Source organism: Epargyreus clarus, unplaced genomic scaffold, assembly GCF_041222505.1.
Source record: "Epargyreus clarus isolate Ecla_fem2 unplaced genomic scaffold, WU_Ecla_fem_2.2 ptg000024l, whole genome shotgun sequence".
Classification (NCBI taxonomy): Eukaryota; Metazoa; Arthropoda; class Insecta; order Lepidoptera; family Hesperiidae; genus Epargyreus; species Epargyreus clarus.
This window is the reverse complement of record NW_027332231.1, coordinates 11215690-11235610: the sequence shown is the minus strand read 5'-3', so window position 1 is coordinate 11235610 and position 19921 is coordinate 11215690. Positions and strand designations below refer to the sequence as shown.

General features: G+C 36.0%; 2 protein-coding genes across 2 annotated transcripts in view; one reads left to right on the top strand and one right to left on the bottom strand.

The window, feature by feature from the left end:
- The window catches only part of Trpm (transient receptor potential cation channel, subfamily M), a 308502-nt gene that overhangs the window by 68066 nt on the left and 220515 nt on the right, over positions 1-19921 (top strand). The gene's annotated exons all lie outside the window — the stretch shown is intronic.
- LOC140752353 (venom carboxylesterase-6) lies at positions 6221-12599 on the bottom strand. Its single transcript, XM_073086617.1, has 3 exons — positions 12387-12599; positions 9072-10321; positions 6221-7327 (listed from the first exon to the last, which is right to left on the bottom strand). Exons 1-3 carry the CDS (start codon positions 12552-12554, stop codon positions 7057-7059), a joined length of 1689 nt encoding a protein of 562 aa, XP_072942718.1. The 5' UTR covers positions 12555-12599; the 3' UTR covers positions 6221-7056.

Here is a 19921-nt window from a genome sequence, read left to right as displayed (position 1 = left end):
AGTGGGAATTCGTAGACTTCACACAAATTTGGCTTCAATTGCTTTAAATTTCTTTAATTTAAAATTGTGTAGGTTTCTTCACGCTTCCTTCACCGTTATTGCAAGTGATAATTAATACTTTGAAGAATCACAATGATTGCCTCAAAAATAATTAAATTTGGTACTATGGAGGCCAAAGATTAGTAAATATTAATGAGCAGGCCTTAAGCAGAGGATAGTGGCATATCTCGGTATGTAGGACACGATACTGAATTATATAACGCAGCGTAGCGTGCCTCGGTCTGGATACAACGAATGAGTTTAAATTTTTTAAGGTATATTCCAAAAACTACCTATTTGCGCACGGAAATTTCGTTTTCATTGTAGCTTTCCTTACTACAAGCAATTATATGAATTTGTTTTATAATTTGACTAATATTGGAAGTAAATAATGACATTTTGTTCTCATTAAAATTACTCGTACTATTAAAACTGTTGGCTTGTGGCAAAATAATTTGATATTATTGTCTATGAACTTCCAATGTTAATCTGCAATACTGACGCTTTATAATGTTCCATTATCTATTTTTGTCTTTGAATAAAAATTCTCTTTTTTGGCTCTTGTAGTTAAAAAATCAAGTCTTTTTTTTTCAAAATCACATTATTTTGTTGTATAACACACACTTTAACCGAGGTCATTAAGTTTTTTAACGAATCTACCTATTTACCTCTGGCGAGCTTTTCAGTAAATAACACAGGGTATTTACTATTAAAACTGATTAAAATAAACCTATCTTACCGTACTTCAAACTTGTCGACATTGTACCATCATCATCACCATTAACATATTCAGCTCGATCACTAACATCATCATCTAGTCATAAAAAATCGCCTCGAAACTAAAATAATAAAAACTTTAGTTAAGCAATAAATAGCACAGTATGCTGAAAAACTGATTTTACTGTTGTTCAAATTTGTCGAGATTGTATCCTCATCATCATCACTATCATCATCATTGGTGGTGACATCAACTTTATCATAATCACTTCTACCACCACTATCATCATCATCAAGACGTAAAAAAGTACGATAGAAATTTGCTTCTAAGAACCTAAAAAACAGAACGTTAGTTACTTAAGCAGTAAATAGCGCAGTATGCTGAAAAACTGATAATAACAAACTTATTTTACTGTTGTTCAAACTTGTCGAGATTGTACGGAATGGACGAACTCCCATAAGACTGGCGCGAACAAACATTACGGCAGGACAAGTTTTTTCATTATTTTGTTCGGGGAAATATTAAAACTTAGGTATTGCCCATTTTTGATTCTTTCGTGGAAGTTTTGCCTGATGTTCTGTGTCCAGACTGTTGCAGTAATAAAAACTATGCCTTACAGTTTAATTTGTGTATTAAGTGGAGTATTGAAGGTGGTAGAACCCTTTGTGGTTCGACTTCGGCGGCACCACCGCCACACCTATTTTTGCCTAACAACAGCAGTGATAATCGCAGCTGTGTGTGTATACTTTTCTGAGGCGTTCCTGCTTAGTTCTCAGGGGTAGCGGCGCATCTGTGGCCGACCTCAAATCTAATCCTACCTGGGGTTACAGATTTCCATAGGTGGCAGTACCCACTTACCACCTGCTGGACTGCATGCTCGACTGCTACTCTTTTATTATAAAAAACAAGTTCTTCGTAACGACTATTAAGATTTTTATTTGGCCTAACTGGAGCTAGTGACTAGTGAGTCCAACTAATCGTGACCTGGATGATTATTAAAATAAGGCATATCCACACAATATATTGACTCTTAAATACTTCAAACTTTTATGAAACAAACTTATCTTAAAAGTTTTTAAATATTCGTTTCTTGTATCGAATTTATTACTTTCCATTTTAGAACGAATCTCGAATTTGAATTTGGAGATCTCTTGCCAAAATGTATATTATTTTTCTTTCATCATAGTTTCTTTCGTTATTAACATTGCTACTCTATTATTATTAAACTACATTTTTTCTGGGTAAGAAATTCTTGGGAACCTTATTCCCAAAATTACTTTCTTCAGGATTCCTAGCTCGAGGACGCAATGTTCCCTCGGGAACCGAAGACCTTTTGTTGTAAATATAAAAATGAACATTGCTGCCACTAGAGTTGTAAATATATTACTTTATTAGACCTATGACCTGTAAAAAGTAAAGGCTTTTACAGGAACCTAAAGAAGAGAAAATATGGTTTATAATATCATTGGAACTGATTGCAATTTTATAAATATGTTATTTTGTATATGTAACGTTGTATTTCATTATTTACTAGTTTCTCGCCCGCGGCTTCGCTCACGTTTAAAAGAAAATAATATGACATACTAACATACATAAAACTGAAAATTCGTACCTTTATTGGAATGACAGTGGCGCCATCGGGCGAAAATCGGTCGTACCAACTCTGAAACCTTCGTGGGCTCATGAACAACAAGTTTGCTAAAGATCATCACTTGATCAAATGCATAGTTTACGATTAAATCCTTACTAATATCGATTAAAATAATCGATATTATATTGTAAATCTGTAACCCCAGGTAGGATTAGATTTGAGGTCGGCTACAGATGCGCCGTTACCCCTGAGAACTAAGCAGATTATCGATAAGGATTACGTTATAGATTGTTATGTTTGTTGTGTCTATTATGGCTATGTTATTGGCTAACAAGTCATATTTTTTTATATTTCTATTTATTAATCATATCTACCTACCATTAATTACTATTACTACCACAAATTTCATATGGCATACAGTGACGTTAAACGTGTCAGACGCGTGTCGTATCAGTCAATATTTTGTCTGCTCGCTCGTGTTACGAAAAATATAGCTATAATTCGCGCCAACTGCTAGTCCACTACAAGTTGTTGCGACCAGGTGTAGTCATACAATTTGCTATGGCGACGCGATTCATTTCTATATTCTCTTGGACAATAACTATGCTAAAGATCATCACTTGATCAAATGCATAGTTTCCGATTCTAGAACTACTTACGAATTAAAAATTAATTAAGAAAATCTTTTCGCACGGACTAAATTGTGAATCTAAACCATTCTCAAGTCCCCTTGAACACACACAACAAATTTCATCAAAATCAGTCCAGTCGTTTAGGAGGAGTTCAGTGACATACACACGTACATAAGAAATATAAATATAAAGATATTATTTCAAAATTCCCTTGAAAGCGGAATTTTTAAGTTTAATGTACTGAATATATAACTAGGCCATAAGAAAGTCTAGACGCTTGTTTGAGACAAAGGGTGACTATCTGAATTATTTCAAGCGAAAATGAAAGCTTAGGTCTAGACTAGTGTAATGTGCTGGAAATGTAATGGCTTAGTTCGCTTATCGTCATAATCATAATAATTTATGGGGAACTTTACCTGAGTGGCATATAAAATTTGAGGAGTGACTGTACCTTAAATGACGAGTATAAGCTGATTTAGTAGACTGAAGATAAAAATAAAATTAACAAAAAAATAAAACCGACTTCTATGTCACTATAAAGTAATTTTTTTTTAACAAAAATACAACCAACTTCTATGTCACTACAAAGTAAAAAATAATTGAAATAAATGTTGGTTTAGTACATATTTCTGAAGTCGGCGCTCAATATATTTCGTTGGATAACGATGTAAACAGCATGTCTAATATGAGCGCCGACTTCAGAATCCTCGGTTAAAAATGGTGGTATTGTATATGTGGACGGGTAAATTCAGTCCAAATTATACGAGTACTTCTTTACCCTTACTAGGAGTTTTTACGTGTCGACAAATGTGGTTGTTTTGGTATTTGTTTACGTATTTGCCCATACAAATTCCAATCAGCGCCCCTAGCGGATTATTTCAGAATTAGGTCATATTTGTCGAAACGTAAAAACTCCTGGTAAGGGTATTGTGACAATATACTTTTTTACCGTCTTTCCTTGAACTTTGAAAACTAAGATTATTAACTAAATATAAGTGCAAAATGTTAATTTAAAATATTTTACTTTATTTAACTAATCCCTGTCTTTATTTATTTACAGGTAAGCGTGTTTTCATACCTAAATCGGGTAGTAATTATAAGGATTTTGGGGTAAGTTATTTTAATTGTGAATTAAATCAGGATAAGAGTATTACCTAAGATCGGCCATAGATAGCAGTGCATCCTGTTGTTTCCCCTGGGGACTAAGTGGAACGCTTCATATAAGTGACTCTATACTAGCATAATATCAGCGTTTGACGTTTTGTTATTTGGCAGAGATGCCTTCGGTGTCGAACCAAAAAGAGTTTCTACCAGTTTTAAATATTCATAAAAAAATCGATAGAGAAATCTTTTAAGAAAATACATTAAGTCTTTTGCAAAAATACGCTGCTATTCTTAAAAACAACAACAAATGGTCGTCCAATGCCGCGGCGTGACTTCGCCGCATGGCGCAGGGTTTTCGGGCCTCGTGGGACCTGGGCAATCTCCTCAGTGGGATCACTGCCCACAGGTGTTGTAAACTTCCGTGAGGCAGCGGTGCAGCGTTCGGTCATCTATGTGACCTGTGCCAGGCTGCTAATCTTAAAGCTTAGTTATAAAGTCATATTTTATTATTTCTGTCGTACCTTTAAGAAAAACCTTACATCTTTAAAAAATAATCTGCTCCCTTCAATGAGCATTTTTTACTCAATTTTTTTCGGAAGACTGTTAATTAGGACCCCCACAAAACGAGATAATAAGTAAAGCCTCAAAAATGCAGAGGTCTGATTAAAAAGGCACATTCTTTCCGGCTCTGTGGTTTACATTTTTGACGGATAATCTCTTTCTTTGCGGTACCTACATTTGGGTGTAAAAAAGGAATGCGTAATGATTAGCTGATTTTTTATAAATTTTAGCAACCCTAAAATGTTTAAGACACTTTTTGAAACTTAGTTCTCAACTAAGTGCAGTTAGATCGACTTTATGCTTTACTTTATAAATAACTTAAGTAGGTACTATTCGGGGGTAATAGAATCCATTATTTATTATTATTAATATGTATATACAATAGATGATAATAAACGCAATAATAATTACCTACATGTAAATGAAACAAAGAATGTAATGTGAAGATGTATTTGTCTTAAAATATTCTAAATCTAAGGTCACACTGCACACAACTATCTAAGTTTATTAACCAAATTAATTACATATAATTTATAAATTACACATATTGCATGTAGGACGGTCATACTGTGTTTAACATTACAATATTATAACATGTTTTCCCGGTTTTCCAGGAAAAACTGTCAAAAAATCCCTAATGTATTTTATACTAAAACCTTCCTTGTTAGATATGCTTTTAAATAACCAAATCTCCATCCAAATTGGATCAGTAGTTTCTGAGAAACTCGCGGATATACAAGTTTACATACATACTATTACATACATAGCGGACGAATACAGAACCTCTTTTTGGAGTCGGTTAAATAAGTGAAAACTTTATAAACTTTAATTAAAAATTTAATTGAATGCATATAAGAATGTGTGATGTTGTGTTGTGGTTACTGTATCTTACTTGTAGAGAGTTCCATAATCGATCCTCTGTTAAGTATATATTAAATATCTTAAAATTACTTCTGGGTACAGGTAAGTTAAAAGAATGAAAATTCATTAAAATTTAAGGCATTAAAAATTATACTAATTAAATAAAAGTTATACTAATTGTCAAAATGTGGAACTAATTGGAGTTCTTAATGAAGTTATTTAGCTCGCCTAATTTGGCAAGAATTTTATGGAAATGGAATGGAATGAGTCATTAGTAAGAGTAAATCATTAGTAAGAGAGACCACAATAATAGAAGAGATAATGGAAGAATCATAGATTAGTAAAGATACTTCGCCGCCTTGAAATTGAATGAAGCCACAAACGGCTTCTTAGTAAATTCTTTTTTTGAATTCTTGACAAATAAAAACATTTTTAGAAAAAAAATACGAATAAATAACTAATACTGCGTAATTTACATAATAAATAAATAATTATTTCAAATATTTTAGGGACATTTTAGCACGGAGACGTGGCAAAACTTTTTTACGCAACTATTTCAATTCTCAAAACTGGGTACATTTTCTTGTTAGGAGTGAGTAATCTTAACTAATCTGTGGGAAGAATAGAATTGTTATTAATATTAACATTACATAAAATTATTTTAATTACGATTAAATTAAAACCAAAAAATACTTTGGACTTTTGAGTTTAATTTATTAAACAAATTATTGTTTTTAAACTTAAACTATAAAAACTCATTGTAACATTTAAGTGGGCATTGAAAACTATAATAATGTTTTCAATTAAAATTTAAACAGAAGTCAAAATTTGACTCAAAACAGTCATCATTAAAGTTAACGATGACTTACTACTGGTATAGTATTAGTTATTACAAAATTAAATGGCGTGTAATGTAGTTATGTAAAAGTAAATGAGTTACGTTATAAATGATAGCACTTTTTTCTTAAAAAAGTTAAAAATACTTAAAAGGTATATATATATATATATATATGGGTTGGCTAGCCGTAAATAATTCTGTCACTAGAATTGCGTGTGTTCTCCGACTTTGGTGGACGCACTGCCGTGCATCTAGATGTCAATATTTTCATTAATTTCAGCCTTTTTCATATAATTATAACAAAAAAGAGTTTTGTCGACAAGTCACTGTATATAGTCTGACTACCTAGTCGACAAAACGTTTTTGTTTGTTTTTTCGTAAATCATGATTTGCATTTAAATTTTACGTAATAGTTTTACAGGTGAATTTTACGTAAAGATGGTAATTTTGTACTTAAATTCGTACCGAATTATGTATTTGTCTGTCCCTTTTAACTTGATTGCCGTGTTTTTGTCAGACGGGTGTCTTGGCAAAATACTACGAGTACATGAAGCGTCCCAGTTTAGTCTAAGGCAGAGACGCATCTCTTATCAATTTTAGGTGGGATTATTTCCTATTACATAATATGTATACAGTATTAGTACTAAGTAGGCCAAAGCATAGCCCTTCGTGTGAAGACTTTAAATGCATTTTTAAATACGAACTTAATAAATTAAAATAACCTAACAATAAACTGGCTGACTAAAATTAAGGCACTCAAAAACGTTAACTTTCCAGCAGAAGACACAGGTCTTGGTGGTAGATAGTATCTGTCGTATAAGGCGTTCCAGAAGTTCATTTCCTCTTGGTTGAGATTGACCCTGATTTCTTCCTTGAAAATGGTTTGCTCGGGTGCAACTTCTTCCCCACTGATGTACAGGACGTGGGGTGTGGCGGTGACTGGCAGCCAGGTGGTGAATGACCCTCCTTCAGGGGTTGGATTCCTGGAAAAAGAAGATATTCCCATTATTTATCATACATTAGTAAAGATAACTCACTCCTATCAAGAAAATGTAACCAGTTTTGAGAATTGAAATAGTTGCCGAAAAAAGTTTTGCCACGTCTCCGTGCTAAAATGTCTCTAAAATATTTGAAATACTTAATTATTTATTATGTTAATTACGCAGTATTAGTTATTTATTCGTAATTTTTCTGTATGTTTTTTATTTGTCAAGAAATAAAAAAATAACTGACAAATCAGCCTTTTAGTGGCTTCATTCAATTTCAAAGCGGTGAAGTATCTTTACTTATCAAAGTTATTTATATGATGTTTTGATTTTTTGTATAATATTGAAGTAGTAAACAGTCCATCTGGTGGTTAGTGGCTACTGGCTCATGGCCATTTGTATCAACCCCAGATAAGATTAGATTCCTATCTGAGGTTGCTTCACAAATGCTAACGCCTCTCTTATCCAATGCTAATCTAACCTAACCTAACCTAACTTTGAAGACTGACGCCCTCACATGCTTTGCTGAGCGAGCTGAGGACTAAGTTTGAACATCGGTAAAGTATATAGGAGAAGGAGAAGAGAAGGAGATATTCCTTCCGCTGAAAGGTATGACCCTTTTACACAGCAGCGTTTTACACTGCTTATTAAAGAGTCAAAAATACAAGTTCAATCTATAAAACCTTATCGTTTTTGAAGTCGGTTAAAAATAAACCGATTTCATTGTGTAGTTGAAAAAATAAAGAAACGCATGTGCAGTTTTCAGTACGTGAGTTACAACACAATTGTTGTAGCCGTTACATAAAACTATTGTTAAATCTTTGCGAAATTCAGTGAACATATTTTCAGTAGTTTCTGCTATATTTCAAATATCAGATATACATAGTATACTTCAATGAAATATTATTGATAATATGCTATTTGAGAGACAAATACTTATGTGTGCCAATATGAGTACTGATATTTCTATAAAAGCCGTTAATATGCCGTCAGTTCATAATATTGCACAATTTGATTAAATTGTAATCATGAAATAAATCGTCAAATAAATGTAATTATTTGAAGCCTAAAATATAATTATAAATTAATTTATAGTTAATTTATAAAGATTTTGAAAAAAATATGAGCAATGAAAAAGGGATATAACATTTTTTTTATCAGTGATTATTCACGAATACGATACCGAAGACGCACTTAGACAAATAATAGTGATTTTAACTTGAGCTGATAAGATACTTCCTATATGATAAATTAGATATATACTTAAGATTACATAAAGTGGTTGCCACGTGTCGATATCTAACCAAAAGTTATAATTTTATCCCTGTTATAGTCCGCGCCAAAGTGCTAGTCCGCTCTGAATATGTCGCGAGCAGGTGTAGTCATACAGTTTGCTATGGCGACGCGATTCATTTCTTTATTCAGAGCGGACTAGCAGTTTTACGCGGACAATACACAGGCATCTTTCTCATTCTAAGAGGAGATCCGTGCCCATCTGTGGGACAGTAATGGGTTGAGGACGTAAAAGACGTGCCTTATTCATTTATTACAAGTGGATCGGGGAATATGAGAAATATTACATTTACGAAGCGGGAATCGGGGATTGAGATTTACAAAAAAGTAACTGAAATTATAGCCACTACGGCTTTGTGTGAAGGACGTCCATAAAAATCATCAATCATATGCTGCAACAAAATCTAATAATTAAAATTACGTATAGTCCATTCTGATAACAACTTACCCGGTATATGCGAATGCCTGAACTCGTCTGAGGAGTGTGTCCCTCACGATAGCATCGGAGGCCTTAAGATCAAAATCAAAGAGGTAGTTGAGGATTCCACCATGCTTCACGCCCTTTAGAGGTATCTGCGTGAAGGGCCAATCTGAGTTCAATGTACCTCTGTACGCGAACTCAAATAATCTAACTTCAGAACGAGATCTCAACGCTCTTTCCCTCGCATGCCTTATAACTGGCACAAGAATTATCGTGTCTCCCATGTAATTCAAGAAATCTTCGATTGTTTCCATGTTGATTGGTCTCTGCGCGAAGTAGAATTCTCGGATCGAGTTCACAACGGTCGTAGCGTTATCCGCCGATGCGAAATTTAAGTCCACTTGTATGAATTCTGTGAAATTCGCTTGCATCCTCTCCAACCATTGTCGGAAAGCGGCCTGCTCGGCTCGTATTGAGCCTTCTCTGTTTGTGTTGGCTCCGATGTAAGGGATATCACTGTAATTACCAGCACGAATCAAGTTAATGGGGTTGTCAGCAAGGAATGTGTCGTTTGGGTTTAAAGTAGCATCTTCAATACACGGGCCGAATAATACAGTGTTGTTAGGAAACTCGAAGTCATGAAGCGCGCTTTCTAGAACATTTAATTCGGTTGTAGTTAGTAGTTTGGCTAAATCTTCTCTTTCCTTATCAGTGTAACCGAGCTTATCACCTACGGCTTTCGCATGACCGATAGGATCATACGCGATCGCCCACGGTGCTAATCCAGAGCCGCTCAAAGCCATAGCCTTATGTATTAGTCCTGTCGCAAGCGGTGATAACGTAATCAGGTCAACCATGGCTGCTCCTGACCCGTGCCCCATGAGAATTACATTGTCAGGGTTGCCACCAAATCCTGCAATATTTGCTTGGATCCATTTCAATCCCTGGACAATATCTTTCAGACCAGCGTTGCCTGGCGCTTCTGGTACCCCTAAACAAAGGAACCCGAAGATGGAAAGACGGTAGTTCATTGACACGACCACGAGATCAGATTGTACCAATCTGTCGTAGGAGTAAGTTCCAGTGTTGTATGAAGTGAAGTCTTCTCCTTGAATCCATACTAATACTGGTTTAGGTGTCGTGAGGTTTTTCGTATGGATGTTCAGTTTTAAGCAGTCCTCTACGCCGATGAGACCTCGAGGACTCGGTTGGGCGCATATTACGTTGTTCTCGATGGCATGGAAGACCCCTGGAAAGTTAGGAGCTGGAACAGGCGCCTGGAAAGGAAATATTATTATGTAATACATGGTAATGAGTCCATCTCTTTGTGTATAAAGGCGCTTTCTACACTCATAGCCCCATACTATGATTATCTGTGTCGTGGTTGTCATGAACACACAAATACAAATAGACAAATACTCAGACACAGAACACATACCGAAATTCATTGCTCAGATATCTGTGTGGGAATCGTATCCAGGACCCTTTGCGTGTGAGATTAGTCTAATGATACTACATATAAGTAAAGAAGTAGGTAGACTGGTACAAACATTAACATTTTTTATTTCCTGGAATTATTTTTCCACACTTGATAATTAGCACTGCCTCGCACATAGAAATAGTAATATTTGTATTAGTAATTCGACGTATAGCTTGGTTCAATAAATATTGTAATATAAATGAAGGCAATCTATGCTAGTTGAAAAAAGGTAGAACAAACATGGTTGAAAAGTAGAGGTACCGTCGCCACCGCTGTTGCGGTGGTGCTGCCGGAGTCGAACCACAAAAGGGTTTGGCAGAACCCTTCAAATATTATTTGTATTATTATATATTATAGTATTATTTAATCATCTATAACATTGTGATAGTATTCTCCTAAATATCGCGTAGAGTAGACCTATATGTTTTCCAATCACTGATAAGTCGTTCCGATCCGTCAATAAGATTACACAGGTCATTGATATTGACATAATCGTATCGTACAGTGTGAAGATATCTGATCTAAATATAAATATATTTTGAGAATATCATGTTTTTTAAACGACTGCAGAGGGTAATGTTTCTATCTTTGGCACCCAGTTGTTCAAACGGCTTGACGCATGTTTACATATGAAGTGTCGCCGGATTCGTCTTATTTATGGTAGTGATACATATGCCATACATTTTTTATAATATAGGAATAGCAGACGAGCATGCAGTCCACCTGATGGTAAGTGGATACAGTCGCCCATGGACATACGTAATCAACCCCAGATAGGATTAGACATGCTGAGGACTAAGCTGGAGCGCCTCGGAAAAGTATGTCTCGCTTATCACAGCCTTCAAACCGGAACACAGCAGCACTTAACACTGCTGTTATGAGGCAGAAATAGGTGTGACGGTGGTGCCGCCGGAGTCGAAACACAAAGGGTTCTACCAACCACAAACAAAGCCATTGCAAAATGTAGTGTATATTTCCTTTTCACAGGCGAAGATCGCAGATTGTCAGTAATTATTGCCAACAAACACACACACGTATACATTATTTACCTCAACAATTATGTTTTATAATAACAGGTATGCGATAGTCATATGACTTGCCATGTACCAAGGCACCTTGTAAATACCTAAAGAATTCTCAGTAGTGAAATCGTTATGTAATACCTAAGGCAGTGATTCTCAAACTATGCGCCGGACGCCCTTGGTAAAGGTATAGGTAAAGTGTGCCCGCAGGCGACTTCAAAAAGCCGCCTATTTGAGAATATATGCTTGCGACAGCAAACTGACCATTATTATAATTGTGTCGTTTTTGTTCCTCTATAATATTCCGATTTAATATTCTTTGGGGGTTTGAATGATAAAATAATGTCTGCCACAGTTACACACAAAATATTCCTCTGTAATATGTAAAAGTAGCAATAAAAAAGGTTGAGAAACCCTGACCTATGCGATAAGAAAGTCACGTCGTAATGTGAAACGAAATGTAAATGAAGTCCTTTTAATTCGCATACAAGGCCAATGCCAGTCGGAATGGTTACAGTTGCCAAAAACAATAATGTTGTATGAATCATGTGTTAATCAACTTTATGAGCTCATCTTGATGCTTGTCTAAGGTTCAGTCTGATGTAAATAAAGAATTTTATAAAGTTCCCGTGGGAATTTCGGGATGAACCTTATATAAAAACACTCCTAATTAAACATGCAATATTGTGTAAAGAAATCAAGTTAATTTGCGCACTATTTTCTGAGTTTTGCGGATACAAACATAAAAAAATCATACATAAAGTACAAGACATAAACTGATTCACGTAACCGGTTGAACATAACCCAATAACGTGATAACCGGTTTAAACCATAACCTACCTTAAAGCGATTTTCGCCGGCCGTAGACCCAGCGTATGGGATCCCATAAAACGCTATATGGTTCGCATTAACCACATTGCCGACGACCACGCCTTGAGTCGTGTTCACTGACGGGCCGTCCTGCGCCCGCGCAAGCGCGCACACACACAACAGTAGCCACAAATACATCACTACGCACAGTTGCGACACGTGCGTCTCTCACGACGGTTGGAGTGTAAATGAAGCCTAGTTGTAGTGCAGTATCGGACTTTTTATCGGGCAGATACAATATCAATGAGGTCATCATTATCGTGCGCTGTGGCACAGGTAAAGTTTGTTCGTCATGTCTTGTTTATTATATAACGCCTTTTTTAAATGATTTTAGATAAAGGTTCAGTTTGAAGGAAGGAAGTCTTTGAACTATTATGGAATTTAGGAAAAAATGATATATTAAAAAAATAATAGGTGGCAAGACTTAACGGCTCTATCAATATTATTTTGCATTTAGTAGAGTAGTTTATTGTACAGTGAGAGTATAGTTTAGTTGTAAAGAAACATTTCTACTGTAACTTTCGTTAATAGGCTATTGTATTATTTTGACGCATAAAATCCTTGATGACGTTCTGTACCCTTACCATGAGTTTATACGTTTTGACAAATATGACTGTTTTGGTATTTGTTTACGTATTGGCCCATACTATTTCCAAGTTTTGACACAATCCGATAGGGGCGCTAATTGGAAATAGTATGGGCAAATACGTAAACAAATACCAAAACAGTCATATTTGTCAAAACGTAAAAACTCATGGTAAGGGTACTGTTCTGACGGTTTTGACGAAATATGAATTATTGTAGAGCTAAACCTCCGGTCAGAACTTCTTTGAACCTCCCAAAAATGATTTGACACTAGTAATATTAACTTTTAGGTCAATGTTCATGTCAGTACACAAGCCGAGAATTTTTGAATGATTCGGAAAATCTTTAACAAGTAATCGTAATAAACCGTCTGCTTTGAAAAGGATATCAAGGCAGGTACAATTATGTGAGGCGTGCCGTCTCTTTTTATGACTGCTTTTTCCATTTTAAAACAGTAATAGGGCCGAAGTCCATATTGCCATCAATATCTATATAATTATTGGTTTAGTTTCGTGATGACATGAAATGTAGTTGTCCATTTAAATAGCTCCGAGCCATACCGTGTTTTTGTAATTGCTATGTACTTGTTATTTAGGTCAGGGACGGAAAATGAAAATAAAGCGACGAAGTATAAATAAAATATTTACTTTATGGAGTATAGTGTACATTATAATGAAGGGAAAATGTGTTAAAAAACTAATACCAAAATGCGAAAAAATACTTTTAATAAGTATGAAACAAGGAAATATAAGTACATTTTTATTTAATACTCATGCATATGATGATCAGATTATATGTCATGGATTATTCATACAGTTACAACAGTACATATAACAGATATACGCAATAGTTAAAAACAAACTAATAATGCATATTTGTAATGTACTAATTAAGCCCTTCAATTTGATACCTCATAAAAAAATGACTAACCACTTTTTGCGTTCTAGAGATGCATTATTAAATTAGAGTGACGTCACATAGTTTATAATCAGCTGACGATCTATGTACTTAAAACTAGTTTTTGCCCGCGGCTTCGTCCGCGTTTAAAAGAAAATAATATGACATACCAACAAACATAAAACTGAAAATTCGTACCTTCATTGGAATGGCAGTGGCGCCATCTAGCGAAAATTGGTCGTACCAACTCTGAAACCTTCGTGGGCTCATAGACAACAACTTTGCTAAAGGTCATCACTTGATCAAATGCATAGTTTACGATTCAATTCTTACTAATATCGATTAAAATAATCGATTTTTTTGGTCCAAAAGATCGATTCTCCAATCCATCCCTACTTCCCGTGGGATTTCCGGGATAAAAGCTATCCTATGTCCTTTCCCGGGTCTCAGACTATCTTTGTACAAAATTTCACTAAAATCGGTTCAGTGGTTTAGGCGTGAAGAGACAACCAGACAGACAGACAGACAGACAGAGTTACTTTCAGATTTATAATATTAGTAAGGATAAGGATAAGGATAAGGATAGTAAGGATAATAGGTCATACGTCACAATTATGGTTAATATGTAGTGTAGGTTTCATGAGGGAACAGATAAACACACATATCCACATACACACGTACATACATAATCAAAACCATAACCTTTTCCTTCGCCCTAGTCGAATAAAAATAGGTGCCATGTATAAAACATTATTTTAGAAGCATTAAAACTCAATTATACTAACTGATCGAACTCTACAGGTTCGACGCCGGCGGTGGTACTGCCACGTTTAATAAAATATTTATGCTGTATAACAATTATAACAGTGTTATAAAGCTGTTTTGTTTTGGTTCGAAAAGTTTGGACTAATGAGTTTGAATCGATAGTCCACTGTGAGGTCAAATAGACTCACTAGTTCGTCGTCAATTGCATCCATTTTTAACTATTTACAGGTATGAAAAATTGTTTAAAATATTAGATTATTATTTTATTTATTTTTCATTAACTTCACACCTACTAGAATAGATCAAAAAGAACTTTTTTAAAAACGAGTTTTTAAAAATAACTTTATTTTACGTATTGTTCTCAGAAATTCCTTTGATTGGATACCCGCCCTCTAAAGGTCGTCCGCCATTTTGGATTTAGAATGACGTCACTAAGCTTATCATGCGTTTTAAAAAATTCAGCTCAATCGGATACCGGGAAATAGGTCAAATTAAACTTGCAAGATTTGACCCTAACATACATAACCTTTTTTTATTTAACAAGGGGGAAACCTTCAAAACGTCACCTCCACCACCTACCACCTAAAGGCTCCATCCAGGTGAGCATGACACTCGTCATACTGTCTGGTGTGCACGACGGTATGCGAACACACATACAGCCCTCCTATCCGGGGTCGCTGGCCGGGAGGTTCGAGCTCCCAGTCTTGCCGCCCGCAACCCCGGAAGTCCTCTTTTAGTCGCCTCTTACGACAGGCAGGGGATACCGTAGTCCTATTCTGCTCTCGGAACTACAGGGACGTACAAAACTAACAAACTTATGTACAAGCGTTTTAAAAAAACTAAGAAGACCTTTGTGGTGTAAAGTGCGGCGTGGCAATCAAACACGATTATTCATACCAGTAAAGCGATTACTGTGAAACGTGTAGAAACTTAAGGAAAACTAATTACTGTCCTACTGGGCATGGGTCCTCTCATACTGAGAAGGATTAGGTTATAGTCCACGGCGCTCGCCAAGTGCGAATTGGTAGACTTGACATACATTTGAAACCTTTTTTTATGATATCTCAGGTATGCAGGTTTTCTCACTAAGTTTTCCTTCACCGTTTAAGCAAGTGATAATTAATTTCTAATACGCGCATAACTGAAAAGTCAGAAGTGCGGGCCTGGGATTTGAACCTTGGACCCCTCGATCAAAAGGCAGATTTTCGTAACCACTAGTTTATCACTGTTTATAAACTTAAATAACAAATGTAAGTACAAGTTTTTAATTAAACGAAGGTATCTTTATGGTGTATACTGTGGTGTAAAGTGCGGCGTGGCAATCAAACGCAATTATATGATTTTAGACTAAAATTATCGCGGAATTGAGACATTTTATTATGTAACGGGTACTCACGATATGCGTTTTTTATTGCCGATATTTCGACCCAGTTGCATGGATCGTGGTCACGGCGAAACTGAGGTGGAGGGGAGAAACCGTTGACAAGTACTAGTGGTAGATTAATCTATCTACCCTACGTCTAGTTCGTTTTTCTTTTCTAGGTTTCATATCACGACACACAACACTGACAATATCCTTACGCTCCGTACTTTGCACTATTTGTGACTTGCATAAACTAACCACTGGATTCCACGTTTGGGCTAACTTAAAACCATCTTCTCTATTGAAGTTCCTAGGATGTTTCTTGATCTCTATTGCTTCTCTTACTAAACGAGGAAAGTAATGACGCTCAGTGGAGATCACCTGAGGTTTGTGTAATTCAATCCAGTGGTTACAACCTGAACTGAGGATGTGTTCGGCTACCGCAGATTTCTTAGGGTCATTATTTTTGACTGCGCTGATATGTTCCTTAATGCGTTGTGATATGGCTCGTTTTGTCTGCCCAATATATGCCGCGCCTTTTAAAAAGCTCGCGGCCTATCTTCGTTCCCCCAAGGATACTATTCCATACCAGTGCCCAGGGGTCTATAAGGTTGACTGTAGTTGTGGTAGCTCGTATATTGGGCAGACAAAACGAGCCATATCACAACGCATTAAGGAACATATCAGCGCAGTCAAAAATAATGACCCTAAGAAATCTGCGGTAGCCGAACACATCCTCAGTTCAGGTTGTAACCACTGGATTGAATTACACAAACCTCAGGTGATCTCCACTGAGCGTCATTACTTTCCTCGTTTAGTAAGAGAAGCAATAGAGATCAAGAAACATCCTAGGAACTTCAATAGAGAAGATGGTTTTAAGTTAGCCCAAACGTGGAATCCAGTGGTTAGTTTATGCAAGTCACAAATAGTGCAAAGTACGGAGCGTAAGGATATTGTCAGTGTTGTGTGTCGTGATATGAAACCTAGAAAAGAAAACGAACTAGACGTAGGGTAGATAGATTAATCTACCACTAGTACTTGTCAACGGTTTCTCCCCTCCACCTCAGTTTCGCCGTGACCACGATCCATGCAACTGGGTCGAAATATCGGCAATAAAAAACGCATATCGTGAGTACCCGTTACACAAACGCAATTATTCATACCAGTAAACCGATTAATGTGAAACGTGTAGAAACTTAAGCAAAACTAATTATAATGAACCATTGTATTTTATCGACGTGGAACGCTAGATGTAATTAGCTTATGACTATGATTATTATCATTGAATGCGCTGGCATTATAAGTTAAAAGACAATTATACATCGATCGGTTACTGTACCGTTCTGACGCGTAAAGGGTTTTGGGTTCGATCCCCGGCCAGACAACTGATAATCAAATTACTGTCCCACTGAGAATGGATCTCCTCTCAGAATGTGAAGGATTAAGCCATAATCCACCACGCTGGCCAAGCGTGTATTGGTCTCCAGGCTGGCCAAGATTATCAATATATAATTGATCAACCAACATTTAAGGTAGTAGAGCCCTTTGTGGTTCGACCCCGGCGGCACCACCACCACACCTATTTCTACCTAATAGCAGTGTTAAGCGCTGCTGTGTTTTGGTTTAAAGGGTGTGGTAAGAGCGACATACTTTTCCGAGGCGTTTTAGCTTTGTCCTCAGGGGTAGCGGTGCATCTGTGGCCGACCTCAGGTAGGAATATCTAATCCTATCTGGGGTTGATTACAAATGTATATGGGCGGCAGTAGCCACTTAGTTCCACTTATCAGGTGGACTGCATGCTCATCTGCTACTCCTATGTCATAAAAAAATAACAAATTATGAAATTATGACTACAAGAAAGTATATTTGTATGTGTAAACCCTTTGTACTTTGGAATGTGACATGATAATCTGGACTGATTATAGGCATGATAAAAACTATTTTCGTAAAGTGATAGGATAATCTGAATTGTTTTGCTCTATATGTCGTGTTTATTATTTTGGTTTATGAATTTCAAAAATATAAGCCTAATGCGAGTCAAACCCGCGCACTGAGGGTTCCGTACGGCATTTTTATTTTATTATTTTATATTTTTAGTACTACTCGTAGTATCGTTTTTGGAACCCTTTGTGGTTCGCTACACCTATTTCTGCCTCATAACAGCAGTGTTAAGCGCTGCTGTGTTCTGATTTGAAGGATGTGGTATTGTGGTATGGGATACTTTTCCGAGGCGTTCCAGCTTAGTTCTCAGGGGTAGCGGCGCACCTGTGACCGACCTCAGGTAGGAATATCTTATCCTATCTGGGGTCGATTACAGATGTCCATGGGCGGCAGTAGACACTTACCATCAGGTGGAATGCAAAAAACCACCGCCACATCTATTTTTGCTTTATAATAATAGAGATTCAGAGATAGAGCTCTGCCGTTTGTTTGGTTATAGATGAGTAGTGATGAGGTACAGACATTTATAATAGTCTTTGGTTTTCTATAACATCTTATACTCAGAAGTTATATTTATCATCATAACTACAGCCTACACTATTTTAATAGCTACTCGAGATAATAAGACCCTAGACGCACTTGACCCCTTTTATAAAGGTCTTAAATGACTTAAAATAAAACATATCGTGGACAACAAACCATAGGGGCGTTTTGTTTTATTACGTCATTCGTTTCCAAATTTTTCAATACTAATTTTTTAATGGATCGTATTATGTATAATATAGAACTAGCAGTGATAGCCTAGTGGTTAAGAAACTCGGCCTCTTGATGGAGGGGTGCGAGGTTCAAATCCCAGGCCTATGATTTTTCAAAGTTATATGTATTAGATATTAATTATCACTTGTTTAAACGGCGAACGAAAACATCGTGAGGAAACCCGCATACCTGAGAAATCTTAAAACAAATGTTTCCAAAGGTATTTGAAGTCTACCAATACGCACTTGGCCAGCGCGGTGGACTATGGCCTAATCCTTCTGATTCTGAGAGGAGACCTGTGCTCAGCAGTGGGACTGTAATGGGTTGATGATGATAAGATAAAACTCGTTGGCGGTAGTGTCGAAACATATAGGGGATTTCCATCTTCTATAATTTATTTCTATTATACACATTTAAGTTCGTTTAAACTTTAGTTGCTTACATTAATCAAGGTGTAGACATATCATGGTTTTAAATCTAGGGTTTATTTTGTAGCAACATAAAAATGTCATAAAATACCTAATATTTATGTAACACGAATTTAGTTTTAGTCACTTTATGAGTATTTTACACGGCACTTTGGTAGGTATATCATAGAAAAATTAAACTTAAATTTTTTTTTCTAGTTCTATTATGGCGTGTAAAGATTTGTATAATGGGGAATGTACATACAATTTCAAAGGTACTATCAGAGGTGATTGAACTCAGCACCACTATAAGGCACCTAATAAAAGGTGGCAGAACCTTGATGTTAGAACATTTGCGAAAATAATCAAAATTTTAAAAATCAGTGTCGGTTCAAGAGATAGGGCGTTGTGAGAGACGGACAGTTAGCGGAGGATTAGTAATAGGGTTCCGTTTTTATCCCTTTGGGTACGGATCCCTAAAAACATAGTTTTGACGACTGCGTACAGGATATGCATAGATTACAGAAACATTTCAAAAACTGACGCAAAAGAAATAATTGAATCTGATACATTATTACCTGCACATGACTAATATATTGTAAACATTTCTGATATACATAAGGAAAAGTATGACTTATTTATCTATAACTAATTTATTATATACATTTCTAAGTAAACATTACTAACTTAAAATGATTGATGTACACATATTGTTATCAATGGTGATAAGTTCCTAGAAAGGTCGAAAAATATTTCTGATTAGATAAAGCTTAAGTAACGACTTGGTTTGG

What these genes read in the sequence shown, in the direction of transcription:
- LOC140752353 (XM_073086617.1), bottom strand. Translation starts at nt 12,554, where the DNA reads ATGTATTTGTGGCTACTGTTGTGTGTGTGCGCGCTTGCGCGGGCGCAG. An exon ending in CCGGCGAAAATCGCTTTAAG is followed by an intron (nt 10,322 to 12,386) that starts GTAGGTTATGGT and finishes TTTCCTTTCCAG; the next exon opens with GCGCCTGTTCCAGCTCCTAA. An exon ending in CAGGCATTCGCATATACCGG is followed by an intron (nt 7,328 to 9,071) that starts GTAAGTTGTTAT and finishes TTCTTTTTCCAG; the next exon opens with GAATCCAACCCCTGAAGGAG.